Consider the following 22,946-nt stretch of genomic DNA (forward strand, 5'->3'; position numbering starts at 1 on the left):
TGGTGGGGACTCCGGGATCTGGACTCACTATATGCGCTCTATAGTTGTTGACCAGGCCCTGGAGGTCGTCGAGGAGTATCAGGGGAAGATGTTGAAGATCGAGCAAGCTGTGCTGCTCAAGCCGAGCATGAAGACAGTTCGCAGACGTTGGTCCCTGATCTCCAGAACCATGATCTGGATCACGAACTCACGCGACGTCTGGCAGTTCACATCCTGCAAGGCGACCTCGTTCTGCATAAGCGCACCCTAGAGCCCATCAAGACCGTCATCTATGGCCTCCGCAGGTACGACGTCGACCGCGCCATGGCGTTGCGAGATACGATAGAGGATAAGAGGAAAGAGGAGGGCTACATGAGCCACAAGGCTAAGATATACCTCGTACGTCGCACATCCCCTCCCTCAACTTACTCCGAGCTGATCGGGCCGGGTTTGCATGGGTGCTTTCTTGTGCTCCGGGCACTTTCCGCGCGGATTGGCTTTGGGTCACACAGGCGGACGTGCATGATCATATGGAGTACATTCTCTCCAGCTTGGACATGATCGCGGACGTGACATCGAACCTGATGGATTACACTTTCAACGTGAGCGTTTCCACGTCTGCGTGCGACATCGTTCGCTCACATGTTTTCTGCTGTGCAGATGGCATCGTATGAGATGAACGAGGTCATGTGCGTCGCCACAGGTGCCTAAGGTTGCCGGAGGGCGGGAAAGCTGACGGTTCGACCCACAGGCGACGCCTCACGCTCATAACCATCATCTGCCTGCCTCTCACCCTGCTCACCGGGTACTTCGTACGTCTCCCCCCCTCGTCCGGCCCATTATGCTGCATGCTGAGACGCGGACCGACGCAGGGCATGAACTTCTATACGATGTTCTCCGTGACTCACCACAGCGATATCTTGTACGCCCCCTTTGCGTCCTGTCCGCCACGTTCTAGCTAACCGTGCGGTTTGCTCCGTAGCTTCTGGGAGGTCGCAATCCCACTCATGCTCACCATCATGCCCATGTTCTTCCTGAGCGACTTGCGGCGCCTGAAGCACTACCTCGAGAAGCGTACTCAGCGCCATGCGATCAAAAAGGTGAGCGGGAGCGTCGTCGGTTGCAGAGCGAACGAGCGAGCTAAGGCTGAAACTTCGGTCAGGCTTACCGGTAGATGTCTCTCATTTCTTCCTTGAGCGGTCTTGGCTTCTCGTGGCCCCTCCCACAAGCTGTCCTCCTAGTCAGACCCCGCGGCACTCTCACGGCTCCATCCTCATGCTAGTCCCCGTCCTCTTCCACTCCTCACGCCACAACCCCTACACCAGCATCTAATTTAACTTACACGCCGTCTGACTATCCCGCTTTGGCCCAGTGTTTTGCCACCCTCTCGTCATGCATTACGTCTGGACTCCTCTCTACCCACTTCCCACGTCGACCTCCGCATACGCGCCCCTCACTCTGGATGCTGGACTCTGCTTGTAACGCATAGGAGTCTGAACTGACTTGGTACTTGCTTGGTGCCGAGCCAATTGAATGCCCTCCCGCGACTCTGGCGGGTTGTGACTCCGGAGCGGTGCGGGCGCCTCGTTCCCCCGCGCGCAGCCCGCGCGTGCTCAGCGCTCAATACTCAATGCTCGATGTTCGATATTCCGGGGGCCCGGTGGGGCAACAGCCGACTCGGTCGTGATGGGGGTTTCGGACGCAAAAGTTTAGCGGGCGTGCTCAGAAACCCTCTCAACTTTGAGGGTCATCCGGAATCGTGACTTGGGGTCGGGTCACCTGATGTCGTCGCGATAGTAGTTAACGCGCATCAACTCTCTCTCTCTCTCTTCTCTCCCCCCTCCGAAATCGATGTTGGTTCTCTCCCTTCTTCCCTCTGCGCCACGCAAGCGCACCCCTTCCCCATATATGCGGTAAGCATAATAACGGGCTGAGTACAAATCCCGCGCGATGTGACCCTCCGTCACGAACCCCAAACGGTCCTCCCCCGGCCACAGCCTAACGGCTGGATCCAAGACCAGGGCGCATGCACCTGTTTCCATACACCCTCGCAGCTCTGTCTTGGCTCTCTGATGCACGGACTCCGGCTTCTTTTATCTGCGATCAGCGGTCCTCAACTTACCTCAAGGCCTCACCAGGCGTGCCCGGTGAGTGCTTCGAGACGGGGCGCGGATCACCACCCCCACTGACTAGTATGGCGCAAATGTTCATCATCCAGAACTTTACTCAACGCCGTGAAATTAAGAGTCGAAGAGAGCTCTGATTTCAGACACCAAACACGCCCACGTGAACGTTCTGTCCATCGGAATCGAACATTTACCTTGCAAAGCGAGTGCCTGGTACTCACCGACGCCGCGGCAACGATAGCGGCATTCCTCACGAATATCCAGACTCCAGTTCCACTTTACGTTGCCCTTAAAGTGCTGCAAGCTACCACAGGCTACCGCATCACGGTAAAAATGTCCACAACCATTGTTGGAGTCGGCAACGCTTACAACTTCCCGACATTGCTTCTTTGATTTTGACGACAGGCCAGTCCTCTCCGACAGGACTCCATCCCAACGGCTAGCGAATTTCTGGACAATATCAAATCATCAGAGGCGTACACATGATGTGTCGCCTTCCCCAATGCGTACCGCCCGCATGGTTCATCCAACCCGGGCCACTTACCTAGCACATACTTCAGCTTGTCCATCGACAGCTCCGAACCGGCGCGGACGGACTCAAGTGCTCATGCTGCCCTCCACGGCAGCCCGCAATGCTTCGCCCGCGTCATGGCACACGCAGCGGTGCCCCGTCTCGTCTAGGTACCACTACTTCCCGGATGAAGATCTATCATCTCACCTCCAGCTAGCGAATTTCTAGGCAAGGTCCGACCATCAGAGACGTACACAATGTGAGCGCTTGGCTGCCGCTGGTCTCCTCGCCCGATCCATCGCTCCCCGCCAACCTTCACCAAACCCTTTGGTCGGCGGCTGTGCGGTATATCTAGCGACCAGCTACTCGCCCGTGCACGATCTTTGAAGATCCCTCACCCCTCTCTTCCCTGTCCTCTCCACTCTCCCTCTTCCCTCCTCCCGCACCCTCGCGCCCCGCCCTCCCGCTCCTCCTCGTCTTCCGCGCGATCGACGCCCCGCCAAAGCCCGCGAGAATGTCCACCAACTCGACAGCCACTGACCCCGCCGCGGCCGCGGCAGCGGCGGCGCTCGCGGCGCTCTCCTCTATCAAGCTCGACAACACCCTCGGCGCGCAGCTCGTTGGTGTCCTCTTTAGCGTTCTGTACGTTGCGCCGTCTCCTCGCGCGCGCCATGCCTATGTCGTGCCGCCGCCGCCGCCCCCGCGTCCCCGTGTCCTGGGCCCGATCGGCAGTCGGTAGCGCGCGACGCGACGGCCGCAAAGGTCGCGCTCGCTCGAGCGGCAGGGCCCACGGGACGCTCAGGGCGGCGTGTGGTAAGACTAACGCCCACCACGACGTGCTGACACCTCGCCCCGGCAGGCTGAACGGGATGCTCATCAGCCAGACGTTCCAGTACTACCGGGCTTTCCCCAAGGACAAGCCCCTCCTCAAGGCATGGGTGGGTGCGACGCACGTGGATCGAGTGGGCGCTGACAGACGTCCCTCTAGGTTGCCATAGTGGTGTGCGTGCATCCCCGGTCAGACTTAATGGAATGCGATGCGGCGCTGACACCCGGCTCGTGACAGAATTTTGGAGACGTTTACGACGGCGTTGATCTGTCACACTGCGTGAGTCCCTATTCGAACCGTTAGTGTGCTTGTGGCAGACCTCGCGCGCGCTAGGTACTTTTACCTGATAAGCAAGTACTGGGATCCGACGTATTTCTTTATCGGACCCCCCGTGTGGTCGATTAACGTGAGTTCTCGTCACGCCTGGACTCAGCCCTTGCTCATGGCGCTCTGTTGTCGCAGTTGCTGCCTCCTCCCGCCGTAAGCGTCGCATCATCCTGGCGTGCATGGCGTTTGTGCTGAACTGTGGATTTACAGACCGTCGCAGCCCTTTTGTCCCAGAGCTTCTTCGCCCGTCGAGTCTGGTTCAGTGCGTGCACCCAGCCCCGTCTAATTGCAGAACTGATCACCGATGTCACGCCGTAGTCGCACCGAAGTTCCGACCCATTGTAGTGATAGCAGTCAGTGGCATACATATTCTGCGTCCATAAACCTGCTCACCCTCTTTTTCCAAAAGATCATTTTGATCGCAGGCAACGTCGGTGAGAATATTCCGCGTGGCTTGTGCATCTTCACATGCCAATGCTGAACTGGGTGTGTTCTTATCTCGCTGTCTAGGCTGCTATAGCGGTGAGATTCGACTCCTTTTACACCCATCCCATAATCCGGAAGCTGATCTGTATCTCTCCGTCCCGATCAGCCATGTCTGTGATGATGTCAGTTGTTCTTCATGCCTCGTGATATTCCAGCTTTCTCACCACCAGGACGGATGCGCCGCAGGTTCCGGGCGTCCACCATATCAGCATGGCTTCAGTTCTCGGTTCGTATCTTGCACTCAGAATCATAAAAGATATTCTTTCTGACGCCGATCGTCTCTTACGAAAGTGGCTTGCCACTGTTGGATCGTCTATCCAGATGGGTGGAGACCTGATGATCACGTCGACCCTCATCTATGTCCTGAACACCAGCCGCACTGGGGTGAACAAGTGCGTATGCAATATTCCAGGAAATGCACATCCTATTTACATGATGGGGCCACAGCACCAACACCATGCTCGACACGCTCATCACGTACGCGATCAGCTCCGGTACGTGCCATGTCATCCTCTTTTTATTTATTGCCATGTCCTGATTCCAGATCGACGAATACAGGTTTGACGACTTGGTGAATCACAATTTCTCCTGCACTCACCGGCATCTCTGCTAACGACCCCCGCCCTCCACTTCACGCAGCGTCGTGCACGTCCTAAACGTCGCTTTTGTACGCGCCCGTCCCATCGCACTATCCAAAGCCGATCTGACGTTCACCCGTGCCAGTCGATCAAATACCCGGACAACTTCATCTACGCCGCGCTCTCCCTAGTGCTCACCAAGCTGTACGCCACCAGCTTCCTCGTCGCGTACGTCCCTCCCCACGCTCCGGCCGCTCACCCTCGGCTGATCTCCCACTCGCTCGCGCGCAGGCTGAACACCCGCAAGTCCCTCGGGATCATGAGCGCCGGTACGTCCGAGCCGTCGCCCTACCACGGCTTCAGCGGCGCCTCCGTCCGCATGAACCACCCGCCGCCGTCGAACGTGCACGTGCGTCCGCCCCTCCGCCCGGCGCGCCATTACTGACAGCGACGCGCCCCGCCCCGCCGCAGGTCTCGACGGGGGGGTACACAAAGCCGTACAGCCAGGCCACGTCCTGCGGCCCGATCGAGCTCAAGGTCGTGACCGAGGTCGTCAACGACGTCTCGGACGAGTACGGCCGCCGCGGGGGCAAGGCAACGCAGTACAGCGTGTGAGGCACCCCCGCGTCCGTCCGTCCGTATGTCCGCGCATGCCGCGCGTAGAGCGTCTCGGTCGAACCACACACGCTGAATGGCGCTCCGTGAGCCGGACTGGATTGTCTAGAGCCGTGAATGCAATTTGGGACCTTTACGCGAGGGTACGCGACGAGGGTGATCTCTGGCGCGAAGCCCGCCTCCGCCGCGCGGGTGCTTCAGCTGGGCCTTCAAGTTATGGATACGCGCCGACTGAAGGGCAGCATACATAGACAGGTAACAGCTGGTTCAGGCTTACACGCACCAGATCTCAGCAGTGTAGTCCCGACTGTTCTCGTGTTTCGTTGTATGACCCAACTATGACTTCCTATGCCTCTGGTTTCTTCTCGACCGTACGTAGAAACCCCCAGACGAGATTCGGAGCGGCTAGATTGTATTAGTAGTGCTCCCCTCTGGATGTATATCAGGATGGTTCTCCGTTCCTCGAGAATCAATACGCTCTTGGATATAAATACCGCGCATCACGCAGAGAGATCTCATACTCAACTAAGCGCAGCAAGACACGCTCTGCGCGCGCGCCCTTCGATATACACGCTAATCGCTGTATACCAGAAGGAACTTGGTATTGAGTACGAGAGTTGCATTAGCTATACCACTCGGGGGCAAGAGGATGACATTGAAAATGGGTTGTTTACGATAAAAGGTCTGTGGTCGTATACGTCTATACGAGGACACGCTGCCTCTCCGCAGAAGAGTTCGCGACAAGCAGACTCGCGCGGCGCAGCATGTCAAAGTGCGTCTATAATGTCTATCTGGAATCGAGGAGAACACTTGAGCGACGAGGTAATGCTACACAACGGGCACTCACCGGCGTAACAATGAAAACAACAAAGGCTCTCATCGCAACACCAACACCCAGGACGTCCCGCATCCCGCCCAAATGTTGATCGCCTCGCCCCTCCTCCGCGCCCCTTCCTCCGCCGGGGGCCACACCCGCGTGGGCTCGTGCACGTCCTCCGTCGAGCCCAGTCCCAAGTTCCCGTGCTCGTTCCAGCCCCACCCCCAGACCTCCATCCCGCCCCGCTCGCCCTGGTCGACCAAGCACAGCGCGTGCTCGCTCCCGCACGCGATCCGCGCCGCCCGCCCCGGCTCCATCGCGAACGGGAACTGCACCGGGGCGGGGCCCGCGGAGCGCTCGACGCCCTCGCGGCCGCGGCCGAGCTGCCCGTGCGCGCCGCTGCCGGCGGCGACGACGACGCCGCTGCGGAAGAGGGCGTAGGTGCCGTGCCAGGTGCAGGCGACGGCGGCGACGTGCTCGCGCCCGGCGAGGCCCGCGTACTGGTTCTTGCGCGTCGCGCCCATCGCGCCGAGCGTGCCGTCCTCGCGGAGGAAGGCGGAGTGCGCCTGCCCGAGCGCGAGCGCGGCGAGCGCGTGCGTCGTCGGCATCGAGACCAGCGTCGGGCGCGCGAGGAACGGCGCGGGCGCGTCGAGCGGGCCCAGCTGGCCGTGCCGCGCGGCGCCCCAGCCGGCGAGGAAGGCGAACGCGGAGCCGTCGGGGCGCAGCGCGCGGACGTGGGCGATGACGTGGTGCGGGCCCGCGGAGAGGGCGAGCACTTGGAGCGTGGCGTCTTCGTGCCCCAGGTCGGAGAGGAGGGGTCGGAGGGGGACGGTGTGTGTCCGGGGCGCGGATGGGGTTGAGGAGGTCGCGTCGGTGCCCCCGACGCCGAGTGCGCCGCGGTCGTCCGCGCCCATGGAGAGGACAACGTCGTCGGCTTCGGCGCGCGAGAGAACGACGTAGGACGTCTCCCAGCCAGCAGCGATGATGCGCACCGCGTATCCTTCCGTGTCTCCTCCCAAGAGTAGGTCCAGCGGGCGGAACGTCGTGTTCGCGAGATTGGAGTCGTAGGAAGGGCCCAGCTGGCCGCGTCTGCCGTCCCCGCACCCCCAAAGCTCCAGAACGCCGTCCTGCATCTCTAGGAGGGCGAGAGTGTGGTTTGCGCCGCACGCGACCTGTCTCAGCCCCACTGCACCATCGGGAAGGCGGCCAGGGGTGGTCACGTTGGAGAAGCGGGAAGGGGTGAAGTGGTGGGCATCTTCTTGGTCGCCTGTCGCAAGCTGGCCGCGCGCATTAGAGCCAGCAGAATACAGGAAGAGCGAGGGCATGAGATGGTGGGGGCATGAGCGCAAGATGGACGTCGGTGGCAACGGCCGTGTGCAGGGTTGATCGAAGCATATGCGCGGGCAGGCGGCCCGCGAATGTTCCGAAACGACCTTGGGCTTGAACCTGCTTGAACTGGCTTCAAACGTGGCCGAAGAACAGGGAGAGCGGTACTAATTGAGGAAGAGAGGCTGAAACACAGCTCCACTCGTAATCGAAAGTAACCTGTGTACTCTCGGCTGCAGCACCTACACTCAGGCAGCGCGCAGGACGCAGTACTTGTTTTAAATGTTTTTAAAAGACCTCGCCCGGGTACCATACGAGAACATAAGGGAGAAGGCCCCACAAAACTGACTCCCGGACATCTCTGTGATACTCATATATATTGAAGTGCCGCATCTAAGAACACCTGAAAATCTGGGTCGCCTTTTTGACTGTGAAGTGGTATGGCTGCACTAATGCCCTTTGGATCCTCGTTTATTGCCCTCTGGTAGACATGGTGTTCGAAAGTAGAGTATCGTGGTATTGCAGGAAGTGTCATCTTTGTATACACAATGCACTAGTTTTGTATTAAAAAAATCATTCGCTGTCTTCGATGCACAAAGTGTTAAGCTGAAGCGGGCCCTTGGACCAATGCTCGTTGCCCGTGATGAAGTCCGCGCGCACCACCTTGCCTCTCGAGACGACCCACCCGTCCCTCTCCACCTTCACATACACCCCCTCCACAGGCCCGTCGTAGAACAGCGACGGCCGCTCGACCGCCCGCCGCAGCTCCTCTTCCTCCAGCATCCTCCCCTCGTGCACGAGCGGAACGAGTGGGATGCCGGTCCCCGCCAACAGCCCCTCCAACGTCCGTCGGTCTGCCCACCGCTCCGCGCTGCGGTCGTACAGGTCGAAGGCCACGAACAGCCCCGGGAGGCGCGAGTACGCGATCGAGTGCGTCGCCGCGAGCCACTCCCCGAACAGCACGAAGCGCTGCGCGAAGAGCGCGTCCCGCCCGAGCACGCGCCGCAACGCCTCGTCGTGCCGCGCGAGCCACGCCCCGAGCGCGCGGAACTGCGCGTGCGACGTCGGGTTGACGAAGTGCGAGCGGTTCTGGACGACGACGGACGCGCGGTCCGCGGAGAGCGAGAAGCCCATGTTCGCGCCGTCGACCTTCTCCGTGACGACGACGTGGGTGTCCGGGGCCGGGCTGGCGTCGACGGAGGGGAGCGGCGACCGCGAGATGACGACGTCGTCGCTCGTCGCGGCACCGAGGTCGAGCAGGTGCGGCGTGCGCGGGAACTTGAAGAGCCCGACGGGCGGCGACAGCCGCGCGACGAGCTCGTCCGCCGCCGCGAACGAGCGCACGACGCACACCGCCCCGAACCCCTCCGCGGTCTGCGGGCGCTCGAGCTGCCCGTGCATCTGCGCGAGCGCGGCGCGCACGCGACCCCCGGGCGGGAGCGTCGGGTGGCCCGCGCGGTTCTGCGCGCGCGACTCGCACAGCGTGCGCGGGTAGTCGAAGAACACGCAGACGGGCGCGCGCGCCCACGACGCCGCGAGCGCGAGCCAGTCCGCACGCCGTGCCCGCGCGACGTTGCAGAGGTCGAGGAGGACGCGGCCGTGGGCGGCGTGCCCGATCGCACGCTCGCACGCCGCGCGGCTCCCGGACTCGTCCTGCGAGATGTGCGTCCAGCCGCGGGGGTCGCGCGCGAGGAGGGCGCGGACGAACGTGGACTTGCCGGAGCCCGGAAGGCCGACGAGGACGAAGAGGTCGGCGTCGCGCGGGAGGGTGCCTTCGATCTCCAGGGGGCAAGGTGGGGGTTCAGGGACGAGGTCGGGGAGGATCGCATGGCGCTTCCAGATGGCGCTGCAGTACTTGGCGACAAAGTCTTCCTGGACTTCGCTTTCCAGACTTCCCGGCCGCATAACGCGGAGAGCGGCGATCGCTTGTTTGGCGGTCATGGCGGGTTCCGTGCGGGAGGAGTCGGGGAGGGCGAAGCCGTAGGCGACGAGGTAACAGGCGGCGACGGTACCGGCGCGGCCCTTTCCGCCAGCACAATGAATGAGGATGGGAGTGTTTTTGCGGTCCTCCAGAAGACGAAGTATAAGATCCATCTGCTCGATTGTGGGAGGCCGGTAGTCGGGCACGGGGAGGAACGTGTTCTGAACGTTACGTCGTGCGAACCAACTCCGGTCCAGAGGCATCTCGTCGGTCAAGGTGACGACGTGGCGAATGGCCAAATGAGCTGCCGCCAGGACCTCGATGTCATCTCCGCCCCGAGGTGTTGACATGAGTGCGATGTGGAATGGGATAAGCCACCTGAAGAACCGGGGTAGGCGGAAGAGCTCTGGAAACGGTCTGGAAGGGTGGGGCACGAGCATATGCTCGCGCGATGGGATGCAGAGCGACGAAGCATTCAAGGATCCTCTCGAGGCGACTGCGTCGCGGACACGTTGCGACCAAGGAGCGAGGAGCTCGCGCGGCGTGTCGCGCTCAATCTGCCTGCGCTCGTCGTCCATGACGAGGCAGCCCCACTCCGTGTATTGCGCGCAGTCTTCCAGCTTCTGGAGGCAGTACTCGGGAGCCTTCGGACCCGAGCACCGGTCGTAGGCGCATGCGTAGCCGAGCATGGCGAGCTTGAACTGCCCCTCCTTGATCGCGGCGTCGGCGAGTCGTAGGAAGCCACGCTCCGATTGAGGATCAACGTTGACAAGTTTGCTGCCGATCTCACGTGCGCGAGTGAAGTTGCCCTCTGCGTGCAGCGTGAACGCTAGATGATCAAGAAAGTCTGTATTCGTCCATGAGAGGCTTGAGCAGTAGTTCCGAGGGAGGACGGCGTCGAAGCCCTTGTTGAGGGTGTGGTCGTCGTGCTTCGAGAGCGTGATATGGAACTGCTTCGGTTTGAGTCCAACCCGTTTCCGCAGACTCTGGCCCGGGGCCCAGATGACGACCAAGTAAAACACTCCGAGCTTGGGGTTACCGGCCAGTCCGACGACGTAAAGATGTTGCGTGTCGACAGAGTCAAGGGAGGGGAGTGCTGCCTTGATGGAGCCCTCGCGAAGCTCGTCCTTGGTGCAAACCGTGATGTGAAAGCCAGAGAATTGCGAATCGTGGAGAGCACCGCCATGTTCAGCGTAGGTCGTGTGTTCCAAGTCTGCGATGGCCTTCTGGGCGAGTGTATCGATCCGAGGGCCTGTGAGGGCGAGAAAACCGCGTTGAAAGGTTAGCGACATGGGAAATGGTGGGGAATGATCTGAATGAGCCGATGATGGAGGGAAACGTTGTTCGAGCGAATATAAGCGACCTCTGGTGATGCTTGATTTCGGGCCCGTGAGAGTCATCCTGATCGGGAACACCACATGCACGGTGAGTCAACGTGGCACAGCCTTGAGGTTGCTACCAAAGTGAAAGCGGAAGTAGACATTGCGGAGGACGACAAGAACATAGCTGATGACGAGGAGAAGGACGGGGGCCATTGTGCGACATGAGGTCTGTTGCCTGTGACTGGGAGAGAGGCTGCTTTGCTACATGAAATCGCATGCGAAGTTAAGACAAGAGCATATAAATCTATCCAAGTTCCCACCACTTACAGAGTCAGCGCGGAGAGGGGTGTAGCCGACCGAACGGGCACCGGCGTTGGCTGCTTCACCCTCCTATTCGCGGTCATCACCCTGCCCCCAGGCCGACGGACCGCAAGCCATGTTATGCCCTGGTTAGACTGCATAAAAGATACGCTGAAAACGGCACACTCACTGCATGTCACCTCGCCATGGTCGTCCAGACCTGAGCCTTTATTTTCCAGTGTCGAAGTTGTGGCCAACGCGCCTCGAATTAATTCCCTTGGGAAACCATGGACGTCGCTGCTACCTTGATCAAGGTCTAGCGAAATTCACGCACACCATTACATCCTGGGTGGAGATCCGACTGGACGAGTTCCATAAACATGCTTTAATGATGCACAACTACACGTGGCAGGATCCCTATGTAGACCATTCGTCAGTGGGAACACTCGCAATGTTGTAGGGACCTACCGCCAATGATTGCATGAGGCTCGGGGCTGCTGCGTGTTTGCGTGTGGAGAAGCTGGTGAATGCAGAGGCCACGCGGAGTGTTAGAGACACAGCGAGAAAAGAGTGAATTCCGACTATGTGAGATGGCACTGTCCGCGGATGTGTACTAGTATACAGTAGAGGAGAATGATACAGCCGGCGAGACATCCGCCGTCAAGTCCATAACTCGGGCCCGCTAAGTCTGCGTTTTCTTGCGCTCAGGGAGGCAGATGGCCTGGCCTGGCAGAAGCTTGTCACAGTTGAGGCCTTCGTTGACACGAAGAACATCGTCAACTGTGATGCCCCACGCGTCGGCTAAGTTCCAGCACGTATTTCCGCGGGAGATCTTGTAGACCTGGGTGTTGGTGGGACAGTCGACGGTAGCGATGGACTTGCCGGAACCAACGAGACGGATGACAAGGAGAAGGACGGCGGCGATGATGAGGAAGAAAGGCAAAATGGTGCGGTAGGCGCTGTTGGCACGACCCTTCTGCCCAGACGACAGGGAGCCGTTCTGCAGCGGACCGACCGCATATGAGCAGACATTCGAGTGAAGATGTTGCATAACGCACCGAGTCCACCGCCAGGGGGGCGTACCCGTCCGAACGGAGACCCACGTCGGCCTCCTCATCTTCAGGCTCCTCGTCCGGGGTTGGGCCACCTTCCTGGACTGCGTCCAGCCACTTCGCTCAGACCCCACCGGGATGTATGCGTCAAGGCCGTGCACTCACCGCGCCTCATCTCGCCAAACTCTGCGCCTTCCGGACCCTCCCAGAGCGACCCATCGAGCCCACGGAAATAGTACTTCCCGGTGTCAGAGTCGTAACCAACGCGCTTCATGCCCGCGGGGAGGCGGTACGAGTCCTGGACAGAACGTTAACGGCTAGACTCAGCGTTGAGGCAGCACATCCTGAGGCAAACACACCTCATCATACTGCGTCCAGCGGCCCATAGTGTTGTTCAGGTAGTGATGGTGGTAGAGGGGAAAGAATGTATGGAGCGACGACGCATTCCCTGGAGCGGTGTACAGCTGCGGGCGCTGTGACCGGCGACGGCGGCCCCCTCGAGACCGGCCGCGCCGCGCCAACTTATGCCACCCAATGGTGCTGCACGCGAAGGCTGGCTTCGGATGTCATCTCCAAATCATCTCCTCCCTTTCGCCGCATGGACTCGGCCATAAATACCGTCTGCTGCGCCATGCAGCCTGCTTATCATCTCGTCCTCGATGGCAACAACTACAAACCGCGTTCTCCGTGTCGCTCTCCGCGGCGAGGCCATTCTCACCCACCCCCGATTCAACAAGGGCACCGCGTTCACAGCGTCGGAACGCAGGGCCTTTGGCCTCACTGGGCTCCTTCCATATCGCATCAATACCCTCGATGAGCAGTGTAGACGAGCCTACGACCAACTCAACACTCGCGCCGAACCGTTACGCAAAAACACCTTCCTGCAGAGTCTCAAAGACCAGAATTGGGTGCTCTACTACGGCCTTCTGAGCAGACATCTGAAAGAGTTGATCCCCATCATCTACACCCCTACACAAGTAAGCATCTTTTTATCGCTCCACCGCGTAGAGCTTGAACGGCTGTCCAGGGAGATGCCATTGCGAACTACTCCGAACTCTTCCGCCGGAGCGAGGGTCTCTACCTCTCATTCCCAGAGTTCGACAAGATGGAAGAGGACTTTCTTGCGGCGACCAAGGGGCGCGATATCCAACTCGTCGTCGTGACAGACTCGGAAGCCATCCTCGGCATTGGCGACCAGGGCGTAGGGGTGCGCATATTGCGTTTCGCAGGCGCATATATCCTACTCACACGACTCGCCGCCGTGTTCAGGGCATCGGCATTGCGACTGCAAAGTCAGCGATCTATACGTGCGTAGCTCCAGTCGTACCTCACCGCACGTGGCTTATGCATTGTATTCGTCAGGCTTCTGGGAGGGATAGACCCCTCAAAGACTCTCCCAGTAGTATTGGACGTCGGGACGGACAACAATAGCTTGCTTCATGACCCCCTCTACGTGGTACGCCCGGTCTCGTAGCTTCCTTTCCCGCGAGCTTCCAACGATGGGTTACCTAGGGTTGGCCAAAGAACCGCGTACGAGGGAAAGCCTACGATAGATTTGTGGACAGGTAAGCCTTCGTTCGAAATGTCAGTCATAAGTTTGACGCATACAATGACTCAGATTCGTCCAACTCGTTCGCAAGCACTATCCTCACAGCCTATTGCATCTCGAGGATTTCGGCGTCAGCAATGCGCAGCGTCTTCTCGACACCTACCGAAGCCAGCACACGGTGTTCAATGACGACGTGTACGTCATGTTCCATCCCACCCGCTTCCCGCCCTTATCCTCGTTCCTCCGGACAGTCAAGGGACCGGCGCCGTGACCCTCGCGGCCCTCATGTCCGCCGTCGGCGTGACCAAGAGCACGCTCGCAGACCAACGGATCGTCGTCTACGGCGCCGGCACCGCCGGCCTGGGCATAACCCGCCAAATCCGCGACGGCATCATCGCCGCGGACGGGCTCCTGCGGCAAGACGCCAACGAACGCTTCTACCTCCTCGACCGGCACGGGCTCGTCACCGACAACCTGCCGCCGTCGCACGTCCGCCCCGACGTGCGCGAGTTCTCCCGTCCCGCACACGAGTGGGCGGGGTACACGGGCAAGGAGGTCGGGCTGCTCGACGTCGTCAAGGCGGTGCGCCCGACGGTGCTCATCGGCTGCTCGACGCACGCGGGCGCGTTCAGCGAGACGGTGGTGCGGGAGATGGCCAAGGGGGCGGAGCGCCCGATCATCTTCCCGCTCTCGAACCCGACGCGGCTCGTCGAGGTGCGGCCGGAGGACGCGAACGCGTGGACGGACGGGAAGGCGTTGATGGCGACGGGCAGCCCGTTCCCGCCGTGCAAGATGCCGAACGGGAAGACGTACGAGATCGCGGAGTGCAACAGTGCGTGTGTTCGTTGGGTGCGCTTGGGGATGCGTCGGCTTATGAACAACCACCTGCAGATGCCCTCATCTACCCCGGTCTCGGATTCGGGGCGATGATCACGCAGGCCCGTAAGCTCTCGGACAAGATGATTATCGCCGGTGCACAACGTCTGGCGTCGCTCTCTCCTGCGCTGAAGGACCCAGACAACGCCCTGCTTCCCGATTTCGCCGATGCTCGCACAGTGAACACCGAGGTAGCCGTGGCGGTGGCGCAGCAAGCCCTCATAGAAGGCAGCGCGGGAGTAGATTGGGACGTGGAGGAAGTGAGGGATAGGATCGCGGAGACGCAGTGGATCGCAGAATACCCGGACTTTTTGTACGATCCTGTCAAAGGCGAGGGACAGTAGACGTGCTCGTCGATATAGAGATAGACCCCGATCCCTGACAAACTAGTATACATTTGCCCGCATGCGCAATAATACAAGGGTACAGTGTAGCATAGCAGCGGCCGCAGAGGTTACTTCCTTGCGAAAGTGATCTGCAACCACGGATGAGCAAACGTTCGCAAGAGGACCAGAGGAAACGCACTTTGATCTTGTTCTCGCCATCGAGCTTGTAGTTGTGCAACGCGTCCTTGGCCACCGTCGCGCTGCCCTCGTCCAAATACTCGACGAAGGCGATGTCCTTCTTCGTCGGGATGAGACGGACTTCGTGGAGGTTGGGGTACCTGGAAGGCAAGATGGGTCGAAGGCAGCATAGACCGTCGCGGAGAACACGTACTGCGAGAAGAGGCCCATGAGCTGGTCTTTGGTGACCGTCTCGGGCAGGTTCTGCAAGAACAGGATTTTGTTCGGCGGCAGGTACTCGTCCGGCATCTGGACGTTTGGCCGCTTCGCGGTGGGAACCGCACCGGCACCATCGGCTGGATACACAGGTCAGTGCGACGAACACGAGGAGGGAGACGGGGCGCACCGTCTGCGGCGAGACGCTTCTGGCGGTATTTCCGCTTGATGGGGTTCGTGTAGCGGGTCGCCTCTGCGCAGCGTCAGCAACGCCCGGATGCACGACGCGGCCACGGACTCACTCTTGTGCTCCAATCTCCTCGCCTTGTGCGTCTCCAGCCCGTCCTCGTCCAGCTTCTGCACCACCGCGTCCGACCGTGTCTTTGCGAACGATATTTGCTGCGGATTGCATCAGCCTCCGTTCCCTCGCTCCCCTCCGAACCACTCACCATCGGCCGCGAGTACAGCGGGAACCCCCTGACCTCCTTCAGCGCCTTCTTCGCGATCTCGGGGCTCTCGAACGACACGAACGCCTGCCCGCGCATGCGCAGGTTCGAGTGCGCGACGACGTCGAGCACCTCCCCGTAGCTCTTGAAGAGCCCGCGGAGCGACGCCTTGAGCACCGGCAGCTTGATCTTCTCGTTCAGGTTCTGGATGTACAGCGTCTCCGTCGCCGTCTCCTCTGCCGGGGCGGCGGGCGCGAGTGCAGCGAGGTCGGGAGGGGCGGCGACGGGGGCAGGGGCGATGACCGGGGGCATGCCTGTCGAGTCCACGGCCATGGGGGGTGCAGCGATGTCGGCCATCGTAGGCGGCGGAGGGAGGATGAGGTAGGTGGAGGACGAAGGTGAAGGTGAGTGCAAGCACGTGGCCGCGGCACGCAAGTAGAGAAAACGGGCGCCTAGATATGTCGGCGGAAGTCTTATATAAGCAGGAAACTACACAGCGCGATATCTCAATTCCTAGACTCCTCCTGCATCTAATCGAAAGCACGGGAAGCGACCCCGCTACTGTCGAAGCTCTCCGCAGACACAAATTCTCGACCGCTCGAGCTTCGCGCGCGGCTGGCCTCCGCAACCGTTGCGAATTCAATATTCAATGTTCAAACGTTCATGCCTGCTTCGCGACAGACACGAAGCCGCGCAGCACGCTCCGGACATTCTCCCCGAGTGACTCCAGATGGTATCCTCTAATTATCCACACACGACAGTGAGCTCCCCGCGCGAAGCCTTGCATAGTGGACGGACGCACCCTTCCATAACGAACAGCGTGGGCCGTGCGAGCATGCCGATAATACTGCCCATCCGTGGATAACACTGCTTCGACAGCGCGAATTCACAGATAGGGTCTTCGGCATAAGTGTCTACGCCCAGGCTGGCCGTCACGAGCTTAGAAAGCTCATCTGCATCCAAATCATAGAGGGCTCACCTGACGACGACGTAGTCAATCGCATCGTGTTTCCGTATTGTCTCTGCCGCGGTCTCAAGTGCTGCGCAGTACGCGTCATCTGCCGTCCCTTGTGGCAGTGGATAGTTGTAGTTGAATCCTAGCCCAGCCCCCTCACCGGTCTCGTCCGAGGACCCAGTCAAGTCTGTATGAAGTGCATATCAGCCACACAGATCGTGCAGAATTGGCGTGGGGTTACGCACAAGGATAATCGCCCTCGGCATGCAACGAGACGTAGAGGACTCTCGGCTCCGCGTAGAAGATCTGCTGAGCTGAACGGTTCGCGTCCACCTCTAGGGTCACATGTACGGAAAACTGTGGAGTACTCACTCCCGTTCCCATGATGATAGTCTATGTCCAAGATGGCTATGTTCCTGACGCCATGGGAATCAAGAAGGTACTTGGTGGCGATGGCGGCGTTGTTCAAGAAACAGTATCCGCCGCATAGAGCGTCTTGTGCATGATGGCCGGGCGGTCGTCTGCGGGTCAAGTGTCAACACGATGGAGACGGGAGGCGAGTGCACGATGGACGGGAGGCGAGTGCAGTGCATGAAGTCGTACCCTAGCGCGAACACGCCCTTCACTGGCGAAGAAGCCGCACGCAACTGTGCGAGTCTGCGTGCTGCACTCAACGCGACTTTCACGGACGCCAGTGCAGCCTTGTACGTATCTCCAAGCCGATGATAAGACACGCAGCGCATCATCGAACAGACGGGACTCACTCGCAGTGATAGGGCAGCTGAGATCAAAGGTGTAGAGCCCGGGTTTGGCGAGAGGCGATAGACTCTTCGGAGACTTGATTTCGAAATTTTGTATACCCCGATGGTGGAACGTCTCCGGGAACACTGCAGTCTACGGCCGCAGGTGGGTATATGCGCCATTTCGTGACCTTGGCGAACTCACCTTGTCACCACCAATAGCTGTCCACTCCTCGTAGATCGTTGCGAGGTACTCGGTATAGTCTTCCGAGTGGACAGCACGCATGCGGTCCAGAATGTCAGGCCATTCTCCGTCTGCTTGGGTCATCGTGAAGTCCTCGCATGCCTCGAGAGCTGCACGGATCTTGTGAAGGCGGTCGGGGCTTTCGAGGTAGGGAACAAGTCGTCCAGACAGGATCTCGTGGGGTGGATCATGAAGGAGAGCATCGTCATGCCAGAATACCTGCATCTTGTGTTGGTGCTGGTGTAGGAGGAGGAGGGGTGCGAAGGCAGATCCCTCGCATCCCGCGGCCAACAGGATTTTCGGCTTCGAATCCGTGACTGATAATCTTGTGGGCTAGAACCTTGACCTTACTACGGGTGCGCCGCGTATTCAGAAACATAGAGCGGAAAAACAGAGAAGTGTGCTTTCGACAAGACCAAATGGTGACCGGTGACGAAGAGACTCGAGAGGCGCACAACGTACAAGCTCGTCACTGTTGCGCTTGACGGACCTGCCGGGCCGGTCCATTAGTTGGACAAGTACTCACACTGATCGCTGCGGTGAAATAATCCTTTACCTCCTCCCTCCTCCTCCCTCGTCCTGGCTTCCGGACTCCTTCCCAGAATCTCTGCTCGAACACACTCCTTGTAGCTGCACTTCTCCCCACAGGCCTCAGCCTCTTCTACGATGCCCTCCTCGCCGCGGTGGGTCGAAGCGGTCAACAACGCTCTCCGACAGCACCCCGAACACCAACCAACCGGTACGCCCCTCTCCACACTTGCTTCTTCCCAAATATGCGCACACCGGCAGACTCTCATCCCCGTTCCCGCCAGTGTACCAAGTCGCGACAGTCGACGCCTCCGGCCACCCACGCGTCCGCACCCAAGTCCACCGCGCTTTCCACCACCCACCCGACCGCCCCGACCTCCCACTGCTCGTCACCTCGACCGACGCGCACACGCCCAAAGTCACGCAGCTCCACGCCTCCGCGCGCGTCGAGCTCTGCTGGTGGTTCCCCGGCACGCAAGACCAGTTCCGCATCGCCGGCTTCGCGCACGTCCGTCCCGCGCCCTCGCCCTCGGCGCCCGCGGAACCGACGCCGATCCCCGCGGGCGCGACCGCGCTCGAGACGCTGCGCGACGGCGGCTTCGACTGGGACGCGAAACGGCGTGAGGCGTTCCTCGCGATGAGCCCGGGCATGCGCGCGAGCTGGTGCGCGCCGGACGCGCCGGGGTCGCCGTTGGGGAGCTACGAGGAGCAGAAGGGGTGGCCGCGGAGCGTACCGGCTGAGCCGGAGACCGAGGAGGACAGGAAGAACTGGGAAATGTCCCTGGGGAACTTCGCGCTGATGCTGGTCGAGCCGGTTGAGGTGGACTGGGTCGAGCTGGGCGTGAAGCCGAACCGGCGGACGGCGTTCAAGAGGGAGGGCGAGGGTTGGGTGGAGCAGTTGGTTGTTCCGTGAGCGTGAGTGGTCTCTTTGGCGTGGAAAGGAAGTCGAAGCAGCGTGTACTACTTGTTGTACTACAGTCATGACAAAGCAATCTTGCATAGAGCGGTGATATCTATGACCTCTTTGAGAACGAGTCTGGCCCTCGGGGTAAGTGAAGAGGTCGTGTTCAATGAAACGTGTTGCAAAGCCCAGGACGATGACGAGTGTGTTTAGTGGGAGACATCCGTACGACGAAGAACCAGGGGGAGAGAGATGGCAGATGGGCATTGCTTTTATACACGAGCACGCACACACTGTTGGAGCGCCTCTGACATGGTTGAAGGAGATTCTCTACCTTCTCATAATGACCGCAGATCTAGTCAGGGACGTCGTAAATCGTCCGGATGACATGGTCCGCCTTGCGCCCCGTGTGCCGCACGAAGCCCATGTAGTCCAGCTCATGCAGCGCGCGGACGAACCGCGCCTGCACCTCTACCTTCCACGCCTCCTCCGCCTCCTCACCCACCTCCTCGTCCTCGTCTTCCCCATCGGTCGCGGCAGCGGCCCTCCCCTTCCCCTTGCTGGTCTTCCCGTCGCCGTCGGCCACCCGTACCCGCCGGCGGAGGTGCTCGCGCTGGTTCTCCAGCACGAGCGCGAAGCTCTCGAACCAGTCGAACACGTTCACCATCCGCCCCGCCTCGACGTACCGCCGGAACGCGATGCTCGTGTCCGGCACCTCCCACAGCGCCTTCTCCCCCTCGTCTCCGTCGTCTCCTGGTGCACCGCCGAACGCGATGACGGCCCCAGGCTGGGCCAGCTGGGTATGCGCCCGCACGAAGTCGTGCGGGCGCAACAGCGCCGCGACGGTCGCCGCGCGCGGTGCGGGGTTGATGAGCTCGGACGGGAACGGGGCCCCGCCTGTGTACCACACGTCCCAGAGCGCGCGCTCGTCCAGGCGGTGCGCGAGGTGGTCCCTGGAAAGAGGCACACGTCAACGTCGAGTGCATAAGAGTGCTTTGGGCTCACTCAATGTATTCCAGGAGCCACTCGCCTACCTCGGCCGCGAGCGCCTTCGTCTCTGGGTCGGGTGGGGCCATAGGCGCGTCGAAGTCGGGCGGTGTGGACGGGTCGTTGGGCGCAGGGTCGACATTATCCGGGAGGCGGCTGTTGACGCCCACGAGCCAGATGCGAGCATCTCCCTCGTCGTTGCGGAGCTCGACGCTCCGGATATCGTTCCAGAAATTGTGCAGCTCCCCTAGCAGCACACGCAACTTCTCCAAACGCAGCTTCCTGTGGTGGGCGTCAGCAACGTGTGATTCGGACAGGACTCTGGGGCGCACTTTACCGCGACGCAGACGTAGCGCACCTGCGAATCTACGCGCCCCCGCAGTACGTCGCTCAACGCTTCTAGCATGCCCAAGCGATTGCCATTTGCCGCCGTTCGGGAAGAGGACTGCGGAGTCTCTCCGAGCGCGACGCGTTCTGCGAGACGCGCGACGGCGAACCCGACCCGGACGCGCCGCGCGTTTTGTGCGAAAGCCGCATGCGCACCCGAGACGCGCTCAAGGAGGCCGTTGAAGGTTTCGGGGCGTGGAAGCGGGGTGCTTTCGTCTTGGGCGGTGGGAGGGAGGAGACGGGTGTGCAGTTCTCCCAAAGTCGACGCGAAGTCCGGGGAGGAGGACAGCGGCTCGACTTGACGGGCTACGTCTTCATCCGCGAACACGGTCAACGGTTGGGCAAAGTGCTTCATGTGCGCGAGCTGGAACACTGCGTCAGACGCGCTCTTGAGCCCTACGGAAGGAGGCCCACCTGCAGCATTGTGACGAGCGCATCCGGAGACGCGGAGTGTCGCCGAGCAAAGTCGGCGATGTAGTCAAGGGACCCTGGGCCAAGCATGAGAGTAGGCTCGAAGTCGACGTCAAAGAACGTCTATAGTAAGTTGAGTAACGAACTGTCCGTTTGTAGGATCCACTTACCTTCGATAGCACTTCGTTGATCATCGCCAACCCACCGGGCGCGACAACTTCACGGATTCTCAACAGCGCCAGGCTCGATCTCGGATACATGGTGTGTAGGAACGACGGTGTCGGAGGCGAGGTCATGACTGTGACGAATACCAACGGCAAGTGTGGTACGTGCATACTGTGCAGGTGGTCAGCAGATTCACGATCAGCGTGAGGATACAATGCACCTGCCTACATATGTAGAACACGTCCTTGACCACCTCGGCGTCGAAACGCTCGAATTCGTGGAGGAACGCCGTCAACCGCGGCCGTGGCTGTTGGGCCGCATGCCATGCGACCAGTAGGTTGACGTCAAAGGCAGCGAGGGACGTGGCCTTTCGTTTGCTGGGTCCTGTTACTTATTTTGGGTCGCGTCGGAGAGGACGGGGAGGGCGAACGCAGGAAGTGGAGCGGATTTACTCACCTTCTTGGTCCACGAAGCCCGTAACCAGAGCCCTCATCATGTTGATGATGCTACCGCACTCTGCTGGATAAAGATGAACGTCCCCGAGTTGGTCTTGTTCGTTGGTGGCGGCTTCCTCTGGCTTGTCCAGCCGCTTGACGACGTCAGAGAGTATGGACGCGTTCACGCCTACAGAGGTGTGAGAGTGGGTCCCCGACGATACAAAGCATATCTACGTACCAAATAGAGCAATGACTGGAAGTTCAGGATACGGGAGACCAGGGAGCACGTCAGAGTATGCGTGGATAACTTCGTGAGCGACTTCGTCCACCACGGAGGCACTCAACGCCTGCAGAATGGACTTCGAGGCACATGGGTACTCTTTTCATGATAAAGCTTCGCGTTCGACTCACTCGGACGTGTTCCAAACATTTGGTCCAGGCCACTTTGTATGCCTTCATACGCAGTGTATCCTGCGCGTCCTCATCTGCATCCTCCGTCGTGCTTGATGCATCATCTGCGGCAATATAGCCCGTCAATAACAGAAGCATCAATTCCAGGCAATCACCGACCTGCGTAGCCGGGAGTCAAGTATGCGCAGGTCTCACTAGAAGTCAGCTTCATATGCGTGGGTTCCTTGCCACCGTTGATGCTAGACGGACCTTTGTAGGATCTTGAAGATCATTCATGGTGGTACATCCAATGCGGGGACTCGTTTATAAGGCCAGAGATGCGGCGGTGTAGCCGTTTTGCAGTCAGCAAAGAGTGTGTGTGTGGTGCTGGGGTGGGCTACAGACTGGTACAGAGCGACGGGGGTCCGGGGACTCGAGACGGACGCGTTCATCACGTGATTGTCCGGTACGCGTCCTGTCTGTGTTTGGTCGCCGATCAGGTTCATCACAGAAATCCCCCGGATCTTGCAAGAGGATCGCATCTGCTTAGAAGATGATCGGAAGCAGCTTTATCGGTGTAAGGTACGCAATCAGTGTAACACGCAATTTACCCAATAGAACTGTTTGCAATCTGCGCGCTACACTGTTGCAATTGTCTTGCAATCAAGCAAATATTCCACAGGTGGTCAAACATGAGGATATTGGGCCATCTCGTAACAGCACAAATATTCTGTGGTCTCCTGAGCATGTCTTAAGGTAGCCATTATATCGTGGCTTGCAACTGTACTGGAAGAACGGCAACAATACCATCCATCCTAATACGCTTCTACAGGGCTAAGGAAGAGTTGCCATTTACGATGCATGTAGCATGTAGTACCATACATTGATCGTGCTAACTACCATACAACCACAAAGGGACCACTCTTCTCGATGTCATGGTTCGCCACCCTCGCGGAGACTGTTGAACATTGGATATCGAACATAGGTACATACAGATAGTTCTACGTACACATGGACATTGT

The 22,946-nt window shown here is 59.8% G+C and overlaps 10 protein-coding genes across 10 annotated transcripts; 4 read left to right on the forward strand and 6 right to left on the reverse strand.

The window, feature by feature from the left end:
- Positions 1-31: 31 nt before the first annotated feature.
- Positions 32-1,311, forward strand: BXZ73DRAFT_108938 (cora-like Mg2+ transporter protein-domain-containing protein; the record flags this gene model as incomplete). Its single annotated transcript, XM_048017231.1, has 9 exons — positions 32-146; positions 206-378; positions 492-581; positions 640-668; positions 731-791; positions 852-901; positions 962-1,079; positions 1,142-1,149; positions 1,221-1,311. 9 exons carry the CDS (start codon positions 32-34, stop codon positions 1,309-1,311), a joined length of 735 nt encoding a protein of 244 aa, XP_047870914.1.
- Positions 1,312-3,130: 1,819 nt separating this feature from the next.
- BXZ73DRAFT_108939 (uncharacterized protein) lies at positions 3,131-5,451 on the forward strand (the record flags this gene model as incomplete). Its single annotated transcript, XM_048017232.1, has 19 exons — positions 3,131-3,258; positions 3,476-3,554; positions 3,605-3,618; positions 3,683-3,724; positions 3,779-3,851; positions 3,908-3,925; positions 3,983-4,034; positions 4,091-4,125; positions 4,182-4,206; positions 4,283-4,294; positions 4,365-4,380; positions 4,445-4,484; positions 4,550-4,650; positions 4,706-4,752; positions 4,817-4,829; positions 4,898-4,925; positions 4,982-5,064; positions 5,128-5,245; positions 5,308-5,451. The coding sequence occupies 19 exons, from the start codon at positions 3,131-3,133 to the stop codon at positions 5,449-5,451; spliced, it is 1,068 nt and encodes a 355-aa protein (XP_047870915.1).
- Positions 5,452-6,327: 876 nt separating this feature from the next.
- BXZ73DRAFT_108940 (RCC1/BLIP-II) lies at positions 6,328-7,593 on the reverse strand (the record flags this gene model as incomplete). Its single annotated transcript, XM_048017233.1, has 1 exon — positions 6,328-7,593. One exon carries the CDS (start codon positions 7,591-7,593, stop codon positions 6,328-6,330), a length of 1,266 nt encoding a protein of 421 aa, XP_047870916.1.
- Positions 7,594-8,167: 574 nt separating this feature from the next.
- On the reverse strand, positions 8,168-10,807 carry BXZ73DRAFT_58342 (ATP dependent DNA ligase; the record flags this gene model as incomplete). Its single annotated transcript, XM_048021641.1, has 1 exon — positions 8,168-10,807. The coding sequence occupies one exon, from the start codon at positions 10,805-10,807 to the stop codon at positions 8,168-8,170; it is 2,640 nt and encodes an 879-aa protein (XP_047870917.1).
- A 1,012-nt stretch (positions 10,808-11,819) lies between these two features.
- BXZ73DRAFT_58352 (uncharacterized protein) lies at positions 11,820-12,575 on the reverse strand (the record flags this gene model as incomplete). Its single annotated transcript, XM_048021643.1, has 4 exons — positions 11,820-12,137; positions 12,196-12,284; positions 12,355-12,487; positions 12,549-12,575. The coding sequence occupies 4 exons, from the start codon at positions 12,573-12,575 to the stop codon at positions 11,820-11,822; spliced, it is 567 nt and encodes a 188-aa protein (XP_047870918.1).
- A 273-nt stretch (positions 12,576-12,848) lies between these two features.
- On the forward strand, positions 12,849-14,958 carry BXZ73DRAFT_108943 (uncharacterized protein; the record flags this gene model as incomplete). Its single annotated transcript, XM_048017234.1, has 8 exons — positions 12,849-13,166; positions 13,217-13,396; positions 13,459-13,496; positions 13,552-13,645; positions 13,702-13,754; positions 13,808-13,933; positions 13,990-14,570; positions 14,630-14,958. 8 exons carry the CDS (start codon positions 12,849-12,851, stop codon positions 14,956-14,958), a joined length of 1,719 nt encoding a protein of 572 aa, XP_047870919.1.
- Positions 14,959-15,068: 110 nt separating this feature from the next.
- On the reverse strand, positions 15,069-16,136 carry BXZ73DRAFT_108944 (RNA-binding domain-containing protein; the record flags this gene model as incomplete). Its single annotated transcript, XM_048017235.1, has 6 exons — positions 15,069-15,089; positions 15,140-15,278; positions 15,332-15,473; positions 15,524-15,586; positions 15,636-15,732; positions 15,783-16,136. The coding sequence occupies 6 exons, from the start codon at positions 16,134-16,136 to the stop codon at positions 15,069-15,071; spliced, it is 816 nt and encodes a 271-aa protein (XP_047870920.1).
- A 387-nt stretch (positions 16,137-16,523) lies between these two features.
- BXZ73DRAFT_58362 (uncharacterized protein) lies at positions 16,524-17,943 on the reverse strand (the record flags this gene model as incomplete). The annotated part of the gene is made up of 7 exons (XM_048021646.1): positions 16,524-16,704; positions 16,759-16,921; positions 16,980-17,048; positions 17,107-17,255; positions 17,338-17,446; positions 17,499-17,628; positions 17,680-17,943. 7 exons carry the CDS (start codon positions 17,941-17,943, stop codon positions 16,524-16,526), a joined length of 1,065 nt encoding a protein of 354 aa, XP_047870921.1.
- A 441-nt stretch (positions 17,944-18,384) lies between these two features.
- Positions 18,385-19,159, forward strand: BXZ73DRAFT_58361 (uncharacterized protein; the record flags this gene model as incomplete). The annotated part of the gene is made up of 2 exons (XM_048021645.1): positions 18,385-18,457; positions 18,531-19,159. The coding sequence occupies 2 exons, from the start codon at positions 18,385-18,387 to the stop codon at positions 19,157-19,159; spliced, it is 702 nt and encodes a 233-aa protein (XP_047870922.1).
- A 343-nt stretch (positions 19,160-19,502) lies between these two features.
- BXZ73DRAFT_58354 (uncharacterized protein) lies at positions 19,503-21,993 on the reverse strand (the record flags this gene model as incomplete). The annotated part of the gene is made up of 9 exons (XM_048021644.1): positions 19,503-20,100; positions 20,153-20,416; positions 20,467-20,885; positions 20,951-21,055; positions 21,103-21,268; positions 21,337-21,474; positions 21,550-21,721; positions 21,773-21,893; positions 21,946-21,993. 9 exons carry the CDS (start codon positions 21,991-21,993, stop codon positions 19,503-19,505), a joined length of 2,031 nt encoding a protein of 676 aa, XP_047870923.1.
- Positions 21,994-22,946: the final 953 nt, after the last annotated feature.

Source organism: Epithele typhae, assembly GCF_022376455.1.
Source record: "Epithele typhae strain CBS 203.58 chromosome Unknown BXZ73scaffold_200, whole genome shotgun sequence".
NCBI classification, from domain to species: domain Eukaryota; kingdom Fungi; phylum Basidiomycota; class Agaricomycetes; order Polyporales; family Epitheliaceae; genus Epithele; species Epithele typhae.